The sequence below is a fragment of the Acomys russatus genome, chromosome 17 (assembly GCF_903995435.1).
Source record: "Acomys russatus chromosome 17, mAcoRus1.1, whole genome shotgun sequence".
Taxonomy (NCBI): Eukaryota; Metazoa; Chordata; class Mammalia; order Rodentia; family Muridae; genus Acomys; species Acomys russatus.
Window position 1 is genome coordinate 1,779,969 of NC_067153.1, and position 21,134 is coordinate 1,801,102.

Genomic DNA, 21,134 nt, shown 5'->3' on the forward strand with positions numbered 1-21,134 from the left:
TGTGCTTTTAATCTATGTGCCTTATCATGAGTCTGCTTCTGTGACCTGTTGTGTTTACTGTTGCTCACTGTTGTATTTGCTAGGTATTGAGTTTTTCCCGTGTTGCACTACTGGATGGTGTTGGTTATAGGGTTATCTTAGCGTGTGTTTACCAATTTTCCTTGCGATGGGCCTTTAGGTTATTTCTCATTTCCCCTGTATTATTAGGCAGTTTCACTTCAGGTTAGTAAACTGACAGGGCCTCTTGACATTTCTTTTAGATCTACCGAGGTGCAAGAGTTGGGGGGCTAAAAGAGGCTACAGTACATTCTCAGTACACACGGTCACCAAATGTCCCAGGCGATTTCCCAGACTGCCAAGCTGGCCTTCTGTTTGCTGAAGACCAAGCTAAGGACCTTCTAGAAAAATATAAAAGGTAAGGAACTATCCTTCTAGTCTGCTGTCTCCAGGGTTGGGAAGCGCCTGCTGGAATTGCCTGATGAGTTGGGTGGCACTGCGTAACCCTGTGTGTAGTGAGAGCTTTCCCTCGGGTTCTCTGTTACAAGCCAGCAGAGTCTTTTGCTCTTTAGAGGCTCCTCTGGTACAGCCCTTGTCCTGACTCTTTCCTGACTTCAGTGATGGGCAGCTGACCTGCAGACATGCATTTCAGACACTTGCTAATAGATCGCAGTACCAACCCACCCCCCCTTTGCAGAGATTGCAGTTTTAAGAAACTGGTTTTAGAATAGCACGATTTATACAAGTTTAATGAAACCATGGAGGACACAAAGCACTTTAACCTGGTGCAGTGATAGGCACTGTTTTCAGGCACGGAAGTGGTTTCTTGTTTGCGGTGCCTGTGGATCTAGCCGTAGGCGGTGTGCACTAGGCCTCTCTAACCACACAGCTGGTGTTTGACGAATGGGTGGGTAACTGAATGTTGCAGTAGCTTTGCTGGGAGCTCCAGGGGCTGAGTGGGAATCCCTGTTCATTACCACAGCCACAAAGAGAGGTGGGGCCTGGCTGCCTTTCTAGCTGTTGTTGAGTGGCGACGGACAGATGGATGATTTGGATAAGTTATGACCTGATCTGGTCGGTACTTATCTGATCTGGACTTCCCATACTGTGTGCTTGAGAGTCCTGTAACTGAGGATTTTATTTTTCACTAAACCCTTTCATGTATATTCTCCATAGGTAACAAAGTTTCCTACGTAGAAGGATGGTATTATCCATATTATTTTGAAACCTTGCTTTTTCATTTAATCATATACTGTGTTGGTTTCCCTATAGCGATAAATAATGATCATAAACCAGATGTCGGCAAACTTTTTTTTGTAGAGGGCCATATAATGTGCACATTTGACTTTGTAGACCCTTTGGTCTCCATTACATGGTTTCAGCTCTGCCGCTGTGACAGGGAAGGTGACATATAAACAAACAAGTGTGGTGGAGTTCCAACCGGGGCTTACTTACAGTCACTTGCATTTAAAATTCATAGAACGTTCAGCATCATAAAGTAGGATAGTTTTCCTTTTCTTTTTCTTTCTCTTTTTTCTTTTTTTTTCCAAGACAGGGTTCCTCTGTGTAACAGAACCCTGCCTGCCCTGGATTCATTTGTAGAGCAGGCTGGCCTCGAACTCACAGAGATCCACTTGCCTCTGCCTCCCGAATGCTGGGATTAAAGGTGTGTGCCACTACGCCTGGCCCTCATTTGCTTCTTCAGTGAGTAGAAATATGAAAATCATTCTTAGCTTGTGGGTCATTTAACATCTGTTTGTCTTAGCTGCCAGGTCTGGTGCTGGCAGAGCTCTGGGTGACCCTGTAGGGCTGCGGCGTGGATGTACTGTGTGGGTGACCCTGTAGGCTGCAGCGTGGATGTACTGTGTGGGTGTGACCCTGTAGGGCTGCGGCGTGGATGTACTGTGTGGGTGACCCTGTAGGCTGCAGCGTGGATGTACTGTGTGGGTGTGACCCTGTAGGGCTGTGGCATGGATGTACTGTGTGTGGGTGACCCTGTAGGGCTGCGGCGTTGATGTACTGTGTGTGGGTGACCCTCTAGGGCTGCAGCGTGGATGTACTGTGTGGGTGACCCTGTAGGGCTGCAGCGTGGATGTACTGTGTTCATAAGTGGCCTTAGGTTACCTCTGTTTTCTTGTTGGGTGCTTTGGAGAACTTATGTGTGTATTTCTATATGTATCTCTATATTTTTCTGAATCATTCATTCATTCAGCACATACTTATTTCAAGCCCATGATTGGGTCCAACACCATCTGTACTCTCTGGCTCCAGCAGGCACGGGGAAGACTAAGTCTGTTCATGACTTTATGGAGACACTTCTTTTTTCTCTTCTTCTTAGAATAACCAATGTGAATTTCGCTTTTACTTTATTTCACTTTTTGATAATTCCATACGTCTATACAGTGTACAGTGGTTGTAGTTGCTGCTCCATTGTCATCTCTTCCCACCCTCCCCGATCCTGCTGGCCTCCTTCTCCCCAGCTCCTCCTCCTGGTTTCCTGTCTTTTTTTTTTTTTTAATTTGGGTTGCTTGTCTGAGTGTGGATATGGGCTGTTTCCTGGAGGTGGGCTAATTGACAATGGGTATACTGCTCTGCTCCTTGGGCAACTACTCCCTGCCAGTAGCTCCTCAGAGAGCCTGGTGAGCCCTGCCGAATCCGTGCTGGAGATTTTGGTTTGTTTTTTCCACACAGGGTGTTCTGGCTGTCCCGGAACTCACTCTGTAGATCAGACTGTCTTCTGACTCCCAAGTGCTAGAGTCAAAGGTGTGTGCTGTCACTGCCCTGCTTAAAAGCATAGAGCATACAGCCCCCCTCAACCCCTGCTGCAGTTTTGACTGGCTTGGGCTTCGCAGGTCTTGAGTGGGTAGGGTGGCCTCTGTGTGTCCGAGGCGTGCATGGCTGTGCTGTATCCAGAGGACAGGTTGCACTGTAGTCACCCCTTTCATGTCTAGGACTTTCTGCCCCGCCGTTCCCTGGACCTTGGTAATGCAGATGGATGTCGAGTACTCAGCGGTCACTTACTCTCTGTACTTTGACAAGTTCTAAGTCTGTGCATTAATTGTCACCCACTGCAAAAAGAAGCTTCTCGGGGTCACGGCTGAAAGCAGCACAGTCCATAAACATAAACAGAAATGTTTAGAAGGCAGTTTGACCACAGACTTTAGCATAGCATTGGTAGTTTGATTCTCCCTAAGGGACTGTGGTTTATAGTGGAGCTTCTCCCTCATGTCTGACCTGAAGTGTCCCTGCTGCCCTCCAAAACCACAGCCTCACTGTCAGTTTCCTGTGTTGCCTTCCAGGTGCGTTGTGCACAGAGCTTTGCAGGAACATGGTTGTTCCTTTTGCTCTTTTAGTTTTGTTGTTGTCAGGCCAGAAGTGAGGGAGAAGCCTCACTGTAACCTTGACTTAGAGCTGTGTGCATCTTCAGGCATAGCTCTGCTCACCCCAGGGCGCCATGCACATGGAGCTCCAGACTGAGTACCCCAATTGAGGTACTATATTTGGTTTTCAGAGGCTAATTAAAAAAAACAGATCTGGGCTGGAGAGATGGCTCAGAGGTTAAGAGTGCTTCTGCTGGCTGTTCTTCCAGTGGTCCTGAGTTCAATTCCCAGCAACCACATGATGGCTCATAACCATCTATAATGTGATCTGATGCCTTCTTCTCGCCTGCAAGCAGAACCCTGTATACATAATAAACAAACACACAAATCCAAATCTTTCACAGGGTGCGGTGGCCCATGCCTGTAATCCCAGCACTTGGGGAGGCAGAAGCAGGCAGATCTCTGTGAGTTTGAGGCCAGCGTGGGCTACAAAGTGAGTCTAGGACAGTCAAGGCTACACATAGAAACTCTGTCCTCGAAAAAACAAAATAATTAAAAAACTTAAAAAACAAACAAACAAATAAATAAAACCTCAAAGATCTAGCCTGGTGGTGCACACCTTTAAACTCAGCACTGGGAGACAGAGGCAGGTAGGAAGGCTTGCGTGTGCATGCGTGTGTGTGTGTGTGTGTGTGTGTGTGTGTGTGTGTGTGTGTGTGTGTGAGATATTTGGAGATGTGTTATGATGGTTATGGCTGTTTTAATTATCTACTCTTTAATTGCTTAAAATTTGTTTCTTTTTTTCGTTAGACGCCCTCCTGCCAAAAGGCCCAACTACGTTAAGCTTGGCACACTGGCACCTTTCTGCTGTCCGTGGGAACAGCTGACTCAGGACTGGGAGTCCAGGGCTCAGGCCCAAGAGACAGATATTACAGCTTCAATGCCCAGTGCTCAAGGGAGTGTCCCAAGACCACCCGGAGTGTCTTGTGTCCCTGAAGAGATCTGTCAACCATCTGATGAGGCAAGCATTGCTGAAAACCAACCCATGAAGCCAGAGGTCACAGGCTATCAACCTCAGGCATGGACTGAGGCAGTTCTGGAGCAGAGTGCCAGTGAGAATCACATGGCTCCCACTGGTAGCCCCGCTAGCCAGCTCTGTGTTGTTCGGTAAGTGTAAGCAGCTGCCAGATACATTTCGAATGGTTTTCTGTATTGAACATGCTAATTGGTGACTTTTTAAAAAGGGAGCCGTTTCTCTGAGGGCCTGGGGAAACAGTTTAATATTTGATTTGAGACATAGTACTAACTGATGAGAAGATTACAAATGCTGCCCTAAGTCAGGCGAACCTGACTGGTGACGGGCCTCTGTTCTGCCATAGCCTCTTAGGTTCTTGGGAATTGTGTCGTTGTGGGGTGGGCCAGCAGCCATTCTTTGTAGCGTGGTGGTGATGTGTGGTTTCCCTGTACAGGGAGTGCTGCCCTCCTCGCTGCTGTGGCTCAGCTCTGCTTCTCAGCGCTCTCTAATGTACTCTCACTTTGAATATCCCTCTTTTTTTCCCCTCAAACTTGCATGCTTTTGCTTAATTACAACCCTACGTTCTATCTTATTTTTCTCTATGTCTTACTTTTGTTTTCTGCCCCAGTATTATAATCTTTATTCTTTCAGTTTTAGAATGGCAGGCACATGAAAAGAAGATTATTAGTACTAAATGTATTGCATGCTTTAAATAGTTTTTAGTTGTAATTTCGCATGTCTCTTATTTTGTGTAGGAGTAGGGAGTTACGGAAGCAGCTGTCTGCCTGGTGTGGCCGCAGTTCTGAGGCCAGGAGGGCTCCCGGCAGAGGCCAGCAAGAACTGACCAGAAAGGCCTGCTTGTCCATTCTGAATGATTTCCCCAGAGCTCTGGTGTGGGTCAGCCTGTCCCTGCTCAGGAAGGGCAGCCCCGAACCGCGCACCATGATTTGTGTCCCATCTGAGGAGGACCTGCTCCAGCTCAGTCAGGATCAGCATTACCACGGACCCAGGGAGCCTAGACACAGCGACCCGTTCAAGAGCTTGATTCTGAAAGAGAAAGAGAAGAAGAAAATGGAGAAGAGGCGGAACCGAGACCACATGGTACCCACAGGCCTGGCAGTAGAGGCATCTGCAGTTGCGCCAGAAGCTCTGACTCGGGGGCTATGGGCAGGCCCCCTCCCAGGACTGACGTCACACTGCTCCAGAGTTCTCCTGGGCTTTGTCACTCAGGGAGACTTCTCCATGGCTGTTGGCTGTGGAGAAGCCCTAGGGTTTGTTAGTGTGACTGGCTTGCTGGAAATGTTGTCCAGCCAGTCAGCAGCCACAAGGGGCCTGGTGCTGCTGCGACCGCCCACCTCCCTGCAGTACCGCTTTGCAAGACTTGCCATTGAGGTGTGAATGTGGGCTCACAGCCTGATATCCTAACTCTTTTTGTCATCCCACAGATAGTCCTGGCTGTCTCTGTCATCTGATTTAAAGTAGAAAGTAAAACTGCTTGGAAACAAGAATTAAAGTTATAGTTATGTGGCTGATGATCTGTTTGCTTTATCCTAACAATCTGAGTGTTTTCCTGTTTGGTAATATGCTTGACTGGTTGACATGATATAAAGCATCCCCCCTCCCCTTTGGTTGTTAGGAACAGAAAGCTGTGAGGTCTTTTTGAAAAATTTTACTTAAATGGTTTGCAATAATAACTGTTAATTGTTTTACTCAGGAAGAGATGTTAGGGAACTGGGATGTGGCTCAGTGGTCACACTCCTGCATGTACGAGGCCCTGGGCTTCAGCCTAGCAGCAGAAAGCTAGCGAGACAGGCGGACACTGCAGATGCCTGGCTCTTAACATCCGTGGCCAGGCCGCATGGGCTGCATTCAGTTATGCCCTGGTGAACTGAACATTTTGTGCCATAAGGAAATCACAACTTGCTGCCTATGGTCAGGTGGGCTGAGTATATCACAAAATATGTTGGTCTCTATGGTACTGCTTTGTTACTTAATTTTTTAAAAATACCATGGAAATACTGGTTTTGATGAGGCTGTCAACATTGCCTGGCAGATGTGGCACCAGTTTTTAGCCAGGACTTTCTGAAACTCTTAAGGAGATCCTGGGTACTTCACAGTCTGGGCTGCAATGTGGATGGCCGCCACCCCCATGATGCTATTTATGACATCAACAGTGGTGCAGTGGAATGCCCAACTAGGTAAGAAGCAATGAGAGAAAATAATTTAAAAAACCGTCTGGTTACAAAACAAAACAAAACAAAACATTGTTTTTGCAGATAATTACTGGAGGCCATGAAGTTTTACATTTCAAAATATATTCTATTTATTATTTATACAGTATTTTGCCTACATGTGTGCCTGCACACCAGAAGAGGGCATCAGATTTCATTGTAGATGGTTGTGAGCCACCATGTTGTTGCTGGGAATTGAACTCAGGACCTTTGGAAGAAGCATCCAGTACTCTTAACCTCTGAGCCATCTCTCCAGCCCTTCAAGAACATGTTCTATTAAATATGATACCAAAGAAAGAAAAAAAGAAAAGCAAAACCCAAACTTAGATGGATTTAAGGCTCTTTAGGTTAAGCAAAAGCAGTCCTTTTGCCTCAAACTCACAGAGACCTGCCTGCACCTGCCTCCTGAGTTCTGGGAATATTTCTCTTTGTAATTAAGTATTTCTGGAAATTCTCGTGTGGTGGGCATTGGAGTCTCCAGGAAGTAGATAAGAGTGCAAAGTGCTTGTCTATCTCTTTGATCTTAGCCTTTTTGGAGGAACAATTTGTTGTATTAGTAAAGACATGCTCTGGTTGGCACGGCCAGGACACAGGCTACCTCAGCAAGGTGATGGGAAGAGCAGGTCACCAGTGACGTCACGGTGCTCACCCAAGAGGTGGTGGGGAGCACTCCGTAGGGCTCTTTTCTCTCCTCCGAGATCTTTGATACCGATGGATTAGAAAAAAAGACTGCAGGCCTTACAGTCGAAGCTTGAGCCACTGAGATGGCTGGTGTTTCGCTACACACCAGCTCCTTTCAGTGTCCAACTCAAATGAGCTGAAAAAAATAGTGGAAGTGGTGTCTGTAAACAGAAAAACATCACCGGACCGGTACACATTTCCTTCTAGGCTACATGCCACTTTGTTGCTTGGCGGTTTCCAGGGCAGGCTGAGCATGCGCCGTGTGGCTCCCCGGCTGCACGCTGCAGCGCTCTTCAGGCTGCCCTAATTCTGGGGGACTTTTCACTCGGGGCGCTTTTGCAGTCGCTCTGCTTTGTGGGTGGAAGTTCAAAGGGCCGCGCGATGAGAACGTCGGCCAGCACTGGCCCTGGGAAAAAGTTCTCTTGCCCCCAAGTAAATCTGGGAAGAGCCGTGTTTCCTCGCAGGTTCTTGGTACGTATTTGCGTGTTGGAGACTGCAGGGAAGAACTCTCGTCTTCTAGGCTTTTTCAACCCCCCCCCCCATGCCTGTTGTCCAGAGGCCACAAGTTTTGTGGAATATGTGAAAAAGTGGTGCTGTGTCAGGGAGATTCCCTCAAGAAGAAGCCTGTTAGGATGGCTGTTCTCTATAGTAATGAGATTGATTACTAGAGTCATGCAGCTACGGAGAAAGTGACATGGCTTCTGCTCTCTTATTGAGGGAGCAATGATGTCAAGGTCCATAATGCCAAGTGGAGTCCCAAAGGTGGTAAAGTTGGACACCCAGATCAGTGACATGAGTCATGTAAGACACTGAATTAACTCTGGGCCATTTTGCTTTGCATCTTTTGGGGAGAGTGTGTGTCATTGTAAAGTCTGGGCTATCCCAGAACCAGGCTTGCCTTGAACTCAGAAAGTCCAACTGCCTCTGGCTCCTCAGTGCTGGGATTAGATGGCTGCATCACCATTGCCAGCTTCTTTAAGCTTTAAAGAAGTTTCCCATTAAAAACAAAAAAGATTTATTTATTTATTATTATGTGTACAGTGCCCTGCCTGCATGTGTTCCTACAGGCCAGAAGAGGGCATCAGATCACAATATAGATGGTTGTGAGCCACCACGTGGTTGCTGGGAATTAAACTCAGGACCTCTGGAAGAGTGCTCTTAACGTCTGAGCCATCTCTCTAACCCACCTCCCATATTCTGTAAAATATTACATGTTGTGATGGTTAGTGTTCATTTCAAGATCTGGCCACCTTGGAGACAAGCCTGTAGCACACCTATAAAGGGTTGTCCAAGTTAGGTAAGCCTCCAGGTGCGCTTGCGGGGGTTATGTTGATCAAGTTAATCGAGGCAAGAGGACCTGCCACTATGGATAGCACCATACCCCAGAGTGGGCTCCTGGACTGTATAAAAGGAATACGTGATCTGAGCCACAACATTCATCATATTTTGTTTTCTTTTTTTAAAAAAAATTATTTATTTATATGAATGTTCAATCTGCATGTACACCTGCACGCCAGAGGAGGGCATTAGAGGGTATAGATGGTTGTGAGCCACCATGTGGTTGCCAGGAATTGAAGTCAGGACCTCTGGAAGAGCAGACAGTGCTCTTAACCTCTCCAGCCCTATATATATATATATATATATTTTTTTTTTTAAACTTTTATTGAATGTCTATGATTTACACATCATGCACCAAAATCCCCCTCCTCCCCCTAGTAAAATAGAACAAACAGAAACAAAAAAATCTTGTCACAGAAGCTGTAGTGTATCATGCAGTACAGCCTTTTGTCCACATGTGTTTACTTTCAAATGTTCATTGCTACAAGTCATGGGTCTGGTTGGAGGCCTACACTATTGTTACCGGATCCTCACTGGGACTGCTGTTGGATATCCCACTGTTGCTGTGTGTCAGGGAGATTCTCAATCTTTGAATTTGCAGATCTGGCTCCTTCATGTGTTCCAGATGTTGGGGTGAGGTTCACTCAGAGCCCTGGATCAGAGCTACTCCCTTGTCCTCAGGGCAGGGCCCACTCTCCTGCTCCCATGTCATCATGGCAGGGCCAGCTCACCCCCTTCAGTGTCCTCAGGGCAGGGCCTGCTCTCCTACTCCTGTGTCCTCAGGGCAGGGCTGGCTCACCCGCCCCTGGCCCCCCCCCCCATATTTTGTTTTCTTGATTGTGAATGGGATGGGATCAGATGCTTCAAGCTCCTGTTGCCTTGAATGCCCCATCATGGTGTGCACCCCTGCGCTGTGAGGCAGAATAAACCCTTTCTCTTGTAGGTTGCTTTTGTTAGGCTAACGGAAGCAATAGGAAAAGAAACAGGCTGTGAATGCCAGTTAACCACTTTCATCAGGAAAATTAGAGCTTGAAGAAACAGTAGTACCACATTTTTTGGTGGTTTGAGACACAGTCTTCCTGTGTAGCCCTGGCTGGCTTAGTACTTACCATGTAGCCCCGGCTAGCCTCAACTTTGCACGTTATTTTCTTGCCTCAGCCATGAACCGCTGTCTCTGACAGAATTTTTATTTTCTCCCAGGCTGGCCTCAAACTCCCGACTTAGCCTCCCAAGATGAAAACAGCTTTCTGGAGCTATCCATCTAGATGTTAGGATACAGGTGAGTCAGCATCTTTTAAGAAAAAGGAAAGCAGGGTTGATAATTGGTTAAACGAAAACCTGTGTCCATATGCCATATGGTAGGAAAGAGCTCCTAAATGTTGTCTTTTAACTTCCACACGTATACTTGCATGTACACACACACACACACACACACACACACACACACACACACACACACGCTGTGTCAGTTGCAGGTATCAGGATAGCAGGTCAGCTGCCCAGTTCTGGGCAGGTCTCCCTAGAAGCTGTTTCATCTCTGGCTAATCTTGGCTGCATGAGGATCACCTAGACTGCAGCCCTCAGCTCAGAAACCCATCTCCTGCCGGGCTGAAGCATTTGCTAACAGCTCTCTGGGTCCTTATAATCCACGGCTCCAGCTGGGGCCTAAGAGGGCCTGAGAGACCTGTGAATGAGTAATGCAGCCACAGATGTCTCATAATTCCTGCCCGCTCAGCAGGCTTCCTCCACACTAAGAAACTGTGTCTTTCTGTGACATCAGCTCTCACCAGCTCCTGACATCTAGGTAGAAACATAGTGGGAGCATTGTGGTCCAGAGTGTGGCTTCCACCTTGGACAAGACCTAGTCTTAAAGACAAATCAACCAACCAACCAACCAACCAACCAACCAACCAACCAGAAAACAAGCCTGGTTCATTGCTCCTGTGAATTCACTATCCCAGAGTACCAAAGGCTTTGTTTTGATGTTTTTGTCTCCCACTGAGAGTGTTCCAAGGCCAGATGTTCTCAGCTTTGGCTGCCCACTCCTAGGGAGTTGCTTTAACTGTAGTCAGGGTTACCGTCTGGACTTAGGGATGCCCAAGAGGCCCCATTAAGAACCACTCTTCTGACTTTTAAAATGAGGCTCTGCCATAATTCCCCAGAGATGTGCCCATGAATTAAGAGGGAAGCAACAGGGCAGCCAGCTACAGACAGACACAAGCTGTCATCCGAGTCCCTGACTGAGATCCTGCTGGGGCCAACCAAATGGCCAAGCTCAATTCAAAGTCTTTCCAGCCTCTCCCTGCTCCTCATCAAAAGTTTAAGTTGAGCCGGGCATGGTGGCGCACGCCTTTAATCCCAGCACTCGGGAGGCAGAGGCAGGTGGATCGCTGTGAGTTTGAGGCCAGCCTGGTCTACAAAGTGAGTCCAGGATGGCCAAGGCTACACAGAGAGAAACCCTGTCTCGAAAAACCAAAAAAAAAAAAAAAAAAAAAAAAAAAAAAAAGTTTAAGTTGAACCAGACTCTGCCCTGGAGGACACCCACATCCCCAGTCTGTGTGCATTCATTTAAGGACACTCCTAGCTGTAGTCCAGTCTCCTCACAGTCCCCTGGATGGGCCTTGCTCTGGACAAACTAGACTTTCTGCTCCTTCCACAGCCGCTTGAAGCCTTGTCCCCTTGGTGACTTTGCACAGACCTGCTTTGTTTTCACAGTGTCCAGTTCCATCTCACCCTCTGAGCTTGACCTTAATGGCCTTATCTGCCACTCCATTTAAAACATGTTGCTTTTCCAGATCATGGTGGTGCCTGCCTACACTCCCAGCATCTGGGAGGCGGAGGCCAGAGGATAAAGAAGTAAAGATTTGCTGGAGCTACTTAGTGAAATTCTGTCACAAAACACAAAATCAAAACCAATGCTATTCTGATGCCTACATCATCCTCTAGCCCATGACAGCTTTATTTCCCGGTGACATCACGATGTACAATAATTAATGATGGCATGGTGTGCTTGCCTGACCTTTATACACTTAGCCTCAGAAAGGTGAGACCAGGTCTTTGGTTAATGTCTTAGCCCAGCTTCGGTCACAGGTCTTAACTCACCACTTCTGTCTGGTACATTTTGTTGAATTGAAACATTAATTGATCGGAGGGTGTTTATTTTAGAGTGTACCAACTTGAAGCCAGGTTGTAATGAACAAATGAGCCACTAGGTGGCACCAAGATATCATGAATAAGCATAGGCTGTGGTTTTTAAAAAAATCCAATTAAAATACAATTCTGTTGTGTAATATCCTTGTTATTAAGGGCATTTATGAGGTCTTAGATTATTCAATACTTCACATTTTAGAGAGTAGACTCATTTGATCAGAGTCCTAACTGACAAGGTTTTGTTGCTTTTTTTGTTGTGTATTTGTGATGTGTATTTGTGGTGTGTGTGTGTGTGTGTGTGTGTGTGTGTGTGTGTGTGTGTATGTGTGTGTGTGTGTGTGTGTGTAGCTGTCAGGGAGTTCCTGAAGTGCACTTTGTTGGTTTTTGTTGTTGTTGTGGTTTTGTTTTTGTGTGGTTTGTGTGTGTGTGTGTGTGTGTGTGTGTGTGTGTGTGTGTGTGTATGTGTGCGTGTTTTTTGTTTTTTGAGACACTGTTTCTCTGTGTCTCTGTGCCCTGGCTGTCTTGGACTCACTTCGTAGACCAGGCTGGCCTTGAACTCACAGATATCCACCTGCTTCTGCCTCCCAAGTGCTGGGATTACAAGTGTGCGCCACCACGCCCAGCTCTGAAGTGCACTTTGGAACAAGCCCCAGCAACTGGCATGTGCACTCTAATGTCAGCTTGCCAATGCCGAGCTGTACCCTGAGATGTCCAGCAAATTCTCAGGCCCAGGGACCTACCTGTGCCATTTGTGACTACTTCCCGTTGTATACCTACAGTGGTCATTCGGGAGCTAGGGTCAGGCCGATCACCTGGTCAGAAAATGACAAAGAGGAGTTCCCTGCTGGCCTCGGGCTAGCTGTACATCACTCACTCTTACCCAGCTTCCTCGCAGCTTCCATTCATCTCATTCTTTCCTTCCTGCTTAGTGGCTTCCCTCTGGGCTTTTTTCTCTGTTTCTCAGTAAGATGGGGGGGGGGGTGCGGAATTGCAGAACAGTCTGGTTGTCACGTGCTCCTGGGATCAGCAGCCTCCGTGATGGTGCCATCCCCAGCCCTGGAGGAGACAGTATCTGAATCACTGAGTCTCCTGGCAGGAATGTTCCGGGGCTGGTCACAGAATCCCAGGTGTCCAAACATTGCCATCACACCACCCAGCTATCATCACAGCTCCTGGGCACTTGCCAAAGGCACACATTTCTGAGGATTGGCCCCCAGAGAGTCCCAGCTGCGCCAAGTCTGTGGGTGGCCTGCGGTTTCACTAGTTCCAGGGGTGATTTTGTGGGGTGGAGTCAGAATCACCAGGCTAGACCATCTTCTGAGTGTTTCCAACTTCTGGGATGCTTATATTTTTTTTTGCCATTGACTGGTTTAACTGTCATTCTTTTCACTCTTGGGGTGTTAGAAATCAAGGCAAGGTTTTTGTTTGTTTGTTCTGAGGCTGAGGTTCTGGACCATTATGTGCGTTTCCACCGCTCCCCGCCCCCCACATAACCGTCAGTGAGCCTTGGTTTCTACTTGCTGACTTTTGAAGATTCTACTCTTTTCCCAGGATCATGCAGGTGTCTGTTTTACGAAGCCATATAGTTCCCATGACTCCCCTCACTGGGGACTGAGTAAGTTCTGATGGACTGGGATGGCCAGATGTTAGGTGCTAGGGGACTCGGGACTGAGCTGAGGGTCTAGACTCTCTGGTGTTGCTACTGAAAAAAAAAGTCAATGTCTGCTGTGTCTGGTCATATCAAATCTAGAGTCATGTTAGTCATCCGTGGCACATTCGCAGAAGCACTCGTGGATGCTAAGAAAGGACTCTAGTCCACAGCCCTGTGAGTCTTGGCTGAGCATCTGCGGAGGTGCACATCCTCATGAGGTGAAAACCCCAGTGGATGAGGCAGCAGCTGGCCAGAGGTGTAGATCACCTGGGGCATACAAGAAGGCAGAAGACCTCCAGGGTGTCCTGCTAGGTCATTGGTTAAGAAGTAGCAGGAGAGCTCCAAACCAGAACAAAGATTTCCTTAGAAGGTGCTCCTGGGATGGGAGTCCTCAGACCTCACCTCCCAAGTTTCCCCGAGCCCACTCCTGGGAGGTCTGTCTGTGGGCCCAGTCTTTGAAAGGGGAGGAGGTAGGCCAGTCACTTATTCACCGGCCCTTTCTTCCACAGGGCAAGCTGTGCAGTAGCCCCAGAAGCTGGCTCTGGCATGGGACCAGCCAGTCTTGGGGTTGGAGTTTTCCTTTTCCAGCCACTCCACTTCCAGACAGCTGTGTGGCTCTGCTCTTCCCACTTTACCCAGAGGCTGCGGAGGGGATAGCTATGAGCAGAGTCCTCCATGGTCCCAGTAGAATGTAGGCACAATGTTAAGTCAAGAGGAAGTATCCATGACCATAGATACAAGCTTGAATATGGCCCTGAGCAAGAGTCCGCAAACCCAGCATGTGACCTCTTTTATGTAGCCCCCTGTGGCTCCTCATTTTCCCTCACTCTCAGTGGGAGAACAAAAACATGTTCTGCCAGCTTGGTACGCGGAATTGTTCTGTAGGGCTTCCAGTGACCTCATTCAGTCTCCATTCTGTCAAAAGCAGAACACAGGGTGTGTGATATCCCCTTAGGGCTTCCTGTGCCATGTTCCATTTAGTGCAAGCCTACTCTGATCAAGGCTCCTAGATTGCTTTTATAGACGAGGAAACCGACAATGAGAGAGGCTCACTGACTAGCCAGCTAGCTGCTAAGGAACATAACTCAGACTGACCTAAGTCACACGCCCACCGCGAGCTTGTCCCACCCACCTTCTGCATCAGCGCCAAGTTGGTGGTACGCAGGGCTCAGAAGCACAGGGGAGTCAGACATGGCCTTGGCTCCTAAGCAGCTCAAGCTTTGGTGCCCTGTGAAGATAGTTCAGGAGTTGGGCACTCCGGCTGTCGGTGAAATCTGGCCTTGTTCATTGTTCATGCTGGTGTTTTTCTGGAAAGATGGCTGTGGAATCCTGATAGATTTATTTTTCTCGCTTTCATTTTGCCCTGATATGCCGATGATATTTATGACTCCAGCACCACCCACACCATTCATCTTGGCCTTGTTAGGTGTGTGTGTGTGTGTGTGTGTGTGTATGAAAGGCCTATGATTACATCTCCCAGTTGGCCCGATCACATTGAAAACATCAGCCGAAAGCAAGACAATAATACACAGCCACCCAGATCCTGAGAGGAAGCAGGCGTTCTCCATCTGAACCCAGGGCACTCTGGAACTGCAGTCTCTGCTCGACCTGACCAGTGTGGGTCTTCCATGCTCACTAGAATCTTCTAATCTTACCCATAAGCTGCTGGCCTGGCTCCCAGGCCTCCCAGGATATCGTTACTGACTTCCAGTGGGGATCAGGAGCAATCTCCTGCTCATGTGACAGAACCCAGTCATTTGTCACCAGCACTCCCCAGGGCAGAGTTCTGGTTTCTCCCCCCCAGACAGCCAGGGAGCATCGTGGGGTACAGATTGCTGAATGACAAGATGTAGGGCTCTCATGTGGTCGGGGAAGAAGCTGGGTCCTGGAGAGCAGTCAGCATGCCCTCAAGTCACTCAGCCACGTAATGTAGCCTCTGTGTATGAGCAGGGCCTGAACCTGGCACACCGGGCACTCCTCAGGATCCGGCTGGGAAAGGATGCTCTGCCCCCAGAGGAAGGATTTCACATCCATAGAGGAAGCAAGTTGCCTGCTGTGCTAGCCTTAGGTCTGTGTCTTTCCTTCTTCCTCTTTGGGTCTTTCCAACTTTCTCCCAGTGGATCTACACTCAAGGGGCAGAACTTCCAAGGGCCTGCTTTGGGACGCTGGCAAAATCTAACAAGATGGGCTGCAAGTCCCGCCATTTCCTGACTGAAGGACATTGGGGGAAGTCCCTCGAGCTCTCTGACCCTCAGTGCTCTTGTCAGCACAACGGAGGAGGAGGTGGCGGTGCCGATGCTCCCTCGTCCTCCTGCAGCAAGACTGACATGGAGTAACAAACACCTAAGTGCCTCATGTTTATATTTGCTGTGTGCTTGCATGTGCCTTCCAGTGAGCTTTAGCTTATTTTTTTATGGGTTATTTATTTTTAACCCCCAAAGCAATTCTGTAAACTGTATAATCTCTTATTTTGCAGAAAGGCTGCAAGAGATGTCTCACTGAGAAAGCTTACTGAAACAAGGTAACTGTCCAGACCAACACAGCAAGAGAGTGACATCCAACATGTGTCTGTCATCATCCTGGATAGTATGCTCTTCGGTAAAAGTTTGTCACATCCTGTCATTTTCCCTTTATCTCTCCCAAATGTAACCTCTCATTATCTCTCTTGGGAAATGGAGGCCTAAGACACAAAGGCTAAGATGGATAGTTATTCTGAGATGTTATTGAGGAGAGAGGTGGGGTTGAACATGGCCATTTGGGGACCCCCCTCCCATTTTTCTTAGTACTGCTGGCATGCAGTTACCACATATGACCGCAGGGTGGCAGTGTGGACCAATGGTAACACCCCCCAGAGTTTCCGGCAGGCCTTCAGCCCTGGAAAGGAAGAGGATGCTAGTAGCCCTGGAGGGATGGTCCCAGGTGCAAGTGCGCAGGGCACAGGTCTGCTTAGATTCAACTGGTCTTTGAGGAGCTCCAGCTGCAGACTCCGTGAACCAGGAAGTGTATGATTGGTTGTTGCTCAGAGAAACGTTCTGTGCATGAGGGTGGGGTCGGGGAAGAAAGTAGGATACTATTTTAGAGCTATAAAAATAAATCAAAATTTGAACTTGCTTTACTAAGAGTAAAGGAGACTGTCATGTCTTCCTAGATCCTCACACCTTCTTTACCTGTTCTCTCAAAGTTACCTGTACTAAAAACAAAGACTCAGAGAACTGGACTTTAGGGATGCTCTAGTGATGAGCATAACCCATCACTCACAGCCAGTCCCTCTCACGGGTCCTCCATTGTTAAGCCAGTCCCTCTCATCTGCCTGGTCCTTTCTTCCTCACAGGGCTGCCAGGTCTGTACTCTCTACAACGATTTCTCCCGACTATAACCTCCTGTGCATTTCCCATGTGACACAGAAAACGCCCGTTACACAAGTGCCCCTCTGGACTGAAATGGTGCCGAGGGCCAAGTCCTTGTGCTCAGCACCTGCAACCTGTCAAGCAGGCAGAGCATTGTGTAGGCACCTGTTCGTTCGGTTTAACTGACTTACCGGAGAGAAAATGGACATGTTTGTTACTACCTAGCTCAGGCCTAGCAGCACCCTGTGCCCTGCTGTTCTAGACATTACTTCATAGAGGAGGGGATGACAGATACACAGATGCCATGCCAGACAGACTTGAAGGCCGCGATGGCTCAGCGTACCCATAGGAGTTGGCGGCCTTCTCCCGTCTTGTACTACACCATCCAGACGACACTGCGGTGACAAAATTCCATAGGTTGACAGGTGGCTTAACAGACATTTGTTTCTCCTCATTCTGGGGCCTGGGAGATTGAAGATTAAAGTATTAGCAGACTTGGCTCCTGGTGACAGCCCTCTTCCTACCTTCCATGCCCCCAAACGTAAGCTGTGCTATGTCCTATTTGGAAGGAAATGGGGAAAGCACACTTCCTGCAGCATGCTGGAAGATTCTGCTCTCTCTCTCCTTTCCTCTCCCTCATAGGCCTCACATCCTCATGACCTCACCTGGACCCGATTGCCCATCGAAGGCCTCAGTTCTCATGCTATCACATGAGGGTGTTTCGGGGCTTCAACATGTATGTATGTATGTATGTGTTCACGTGCGTGCTTCTAGCCTCTGTACAATCTAACCCAGGCCTAGAAGGTTTCCAGCCTCTGAGACTTACTGCTTAATAAGCTCACCTTTTTTGTTCTTACTGAGCTCTGGGCTGGCTGGTTCAACTCAGCTGTTCTGGCTCAAACTCCTCTCCCAGCTGACTTATTTAATCTGGCTTCTCTTTCAGCCTGGAATTGCTCTGCTTGGCCTCAAACTAACTCAGGAATCTGCTCTAATCTTCTGGCTCCTTCTCATTTCATGGTTGTTCCATCTTCATCTGAGTTCTTTCTCTGCAACCCATCTCTCTATTACTGTCCTGGTAAAAACTGCCTCGTCTTTCTATAAAACGGCCTTTTAGGTAGGTAGCTTCCCTTTCCACTCTCTTTTCCTGAGAGTTGGGCATATCCTATTCGGTCAAATCTTCTGATTTGTCACCTTTTATGTCACTCAGTTAGATATTACCTTCATTTGGACCTAGCTTCTCTCTCTCTTTTTTTTACTTTTATTGAATGTCTATGATTTACACGTCATGTACCAAAATCCCTCTCCTCCCCCTAGTAAAATAGAACAAATAGACAACCAAAAAAATCTTGTCACAGACGCCGTTGTGTTTCACACAGTATAGCCTTTTGTCCACATATGTTTACTTTCAAGTGTTTGTTGTTATGAGTCGTGGGTCTGGTTGGAGGCCTACACTATCGTTACCGGATCCTCACTGGGACTGCTGTCGGATATCCCATTGTTGCTGTGTGTCAGGGAGATTCTCAATCTTTGCATTTGCAGGTCCGGCCCCTTCACGTGTTCCAGCAGGTCATACATGGGGTAGATGTTGGGGTGAGGTCCACTCAGAGCCCTGGATCATGGCCTGCTCCCGTGTCCTCAGGACAGGGCCCACTCTCCCACTCCCATGTCATCATGACGGGGCCTGATCATCCACTCCCGTGTCCTTGGAGCAGGGACAGCTCTCCTGCTCCCACTAACCTTTTCTTTACCTGATACTTGCTCTATACCAGGCTGGCCTTGAACTCAGAACTGTTTGCCTCAGTCTCCTGGATTAAAGGCATGCTTGTATTTCAGCCGGATCACATAGACATAGATTTTGGGATGTGATCTCTTGCCAGAGCAGCCATGTTTTGAATGAACATTCCTCTGCACACAGACCCTGCAAGCATCCTATGGGTAAAAACCTGACACAAGTGAAGTAACCATACTAGAAAATGAAAATATCTGTATAGCTTTAAGACTCCCCCGCCCCACTTTGGCTTAGCAAAATGTTAAGCTTAGGTCTGGGGAGAGAATTTGGGGAGCTGTCAAGGTGCTGATGACAAAGTAGGGATGCCAATGTTCTCACTGGCTCCAAGGACAATAGTGTTCTGGAGATGTGTGGTTCCTGGGAGGCACTTCACAGGGAGCAGTGCAAGGCTTAGGTTCCCTTTCTTTGGGGGAGCTTGCCTATTTATACAGCGCAGCACTGGGCCTCCATGGAAGGTTCTGCTGCCCAAGGTTAAGCCCAGCTCCAGGGGCTTACTTCAGAATGTTCTGTCATAGTGGAGACTAGAGGTGATAGGTCTTTTTGGGAATTAAGCCATTTGAATAAAGTGTAACAATAAATGTGCCTTAAAGGAAAAAAAAAATAAGAAAAAGAAAAACAGTCTTGATTTGAGGCCTTCAGAAGCTGCACTGCCCCTCTCGTGGGAAGCGTTAGTGAAGATCTGGGACACAGAGTGGCCCTTCTTCCCAGGCTGTGGGGACTCAGCTCAGGAGGCCACGGGATTCCCTTGGAGCTCTTTATTTTGCTCCAGCAATTCAACCCACGTTGATGAACAGCCATATGGCAGCGTGTGCCAGAGCACCAAGCCGCCTTCTGTCTGTTTGTCCAGGTGCACAGGCTCAAGAGAAGCCTCCTGCCTTCCTTGAGATGTGGACTCACACCTGTCCTGGGAAGCCCTCCTGATCTTCCCTAGTTCAAGCTTCCCCTCTGCACTCCCGGCAGGCCTTGAAATGCACCTCTTGAGGATGCAAAGGGTGGGTCTAAAGTTCAGGTGGAAGTCTGAGTCACCACAGCTGCCTAGCACACTGTTGGTGCAAGTAATGTCTGTCTGGCACATGGATGAAAGGTCAGGGAGGCGAAGATGTGGTGGTGAAGACCCTGATGCAGCCTTTCTTCTCTCTTGTCCCAGCCCCACTTCAGCCAGCCCATCGCTCATCCCCTTAAAATACTTGTCCTTATGCTTGGGTGCGTGGGGTGGGGTGGGGAGAATGGGGTAGGAAAGGGGTCTTGTGGTGTCTGGTCCAATCAGATGAGGGAGGTGAACCAGAGGTAGCTGCTGCTCCACTCAGTGTACCCCATCTTCAGGCAATGATGTGATGCCACAAAAACCAGTCAAACCACTGGGCTCTAAGCTGGTTCCCGGTGAACTCATGGTACTCAAGTACATGCTCAACCCATTCCACACAGATGCAGTAGTGGCCTGGGTGATGGGCAGAAGTGATGGTGGAAATATACAAGGCTAGGTCAAAGAGCATCGCAACAAAACCAAACAATGAAAAGGACCCTGGGACCTTGGCACTTGTGGTGCAGGAGGCCAGTTGCCACGCATGAGCACATTTCTCCTGTGGAAGATCCTACATGGGCAGCAACAGAGACCAACAGCCAGCACAGTACCGACCTGCCAGTCATTCAAGTGAGCCACCCTGAAGTGGCCCTGCAACCCCAGTCCAGCTTAGGTTTTGTGTGTGCGAGTGCTCATGGAAGACAGAGGACAATCTTGGGTGCCCTTTGCTAGGTGTCATCCAACTTGTTTTCTGAGACAAAGAGCCTCTCTCTTTCTCCCCTTTCCTCCCTCCTATGCAGATTTTATATATGCAGATATATGGAGAGGGTAGATACAAGTTGTGAAACTAGAAATTGGGCCACAAAAGGGGGAAAGTAGTTTTAAAAGAACAAGGAAAGAAATAATAAAAACAAAACAAAACAACAACAACAAAAAACCACCCAGAGTTACAGAAGACACGTGACATGGAAGAAACAAAGAACCACAGTCAGGTGAGGCACGCTGAGAGCCCCCAACCAGTTATCAGCTCTGAAACTGTATAACATACAAGTAAATGTATGAAGTGAAGGCATGGCCGCTCTACGGTACAGTTGAAGGGAAGGCTGTTATTGTAGAAATGAGGGAGACTCCAGCCAGAGGCATCCAGAAGAGACCAGAACTGGGAGAGAAAGTAATAAACGAAACATGGCCGGCAGATTGGATTGGACCACGAGGGGTGAGGGGTGAGAGAGGGGGACCAAGAGAGGGCGAGGGCTCGGAAAGCACGTGGCCAGAAAGGGCAGCTTTATGAGAAGGAGAAGCTAGGGGAGGGAGTCTGTGGGCTGGAACCAGTTAGGGTAGGGGTGAGGTGAGAAGAGCCAGGATGCCAGCACAGACTCTGTAACAGGTATTTGCAAAGCTGAGAGAGCCCAGAAACCAGCATGAGTTTTGGTTTGCAAATGGGCATCACAGGTGGCCCGCTGTCCCTTCTGTCAGATAAAGAAGTGGCTCTTTTGGTAGAGGGAAATGGGGCACCAGAATTTGGGGGGGAATGGGGTGTCTTTTGGACCTGCCATTCCAGCCTTTTTTGTTGATGATAAGGGTCAACGTAATC

The 21,134-nt window shown here is 48.2% G+C and overlaps 1 protein-coding gene across 1 annotated transcript in view; it reads left to right on the forward strand.

Annotated features, from left to right (window-relative positions):
* Pop1 (POP1 homolog, ribonuclease P/MRP subunit) overlaps positions 1-5,908 on the forward strand; it is a 31,862-nt gene extending 25,954 nt beyond the window's left edge. Inside the window, exons 14-16 of the mRNA XM_051159464.1 lie at positions 261-415; positions 4,128-4,484; positions 5,088-5,908. Coding sequence (XP_051015421.1) covers positions 261-415; positions 4,128-4,484; positions 5,088-5,730 — 1,155 coding nt within the window. The 3' untranslated portion in view covers positions 5,731-5,908. The remainder of the gene's footprint in view (positions 1-260; positions 416-4,127; positions 4,485-5,087) is intronic.
* The last annotated feature ends 15,226 nt before the right edge of the window (positions 5,909-21,134 follow it).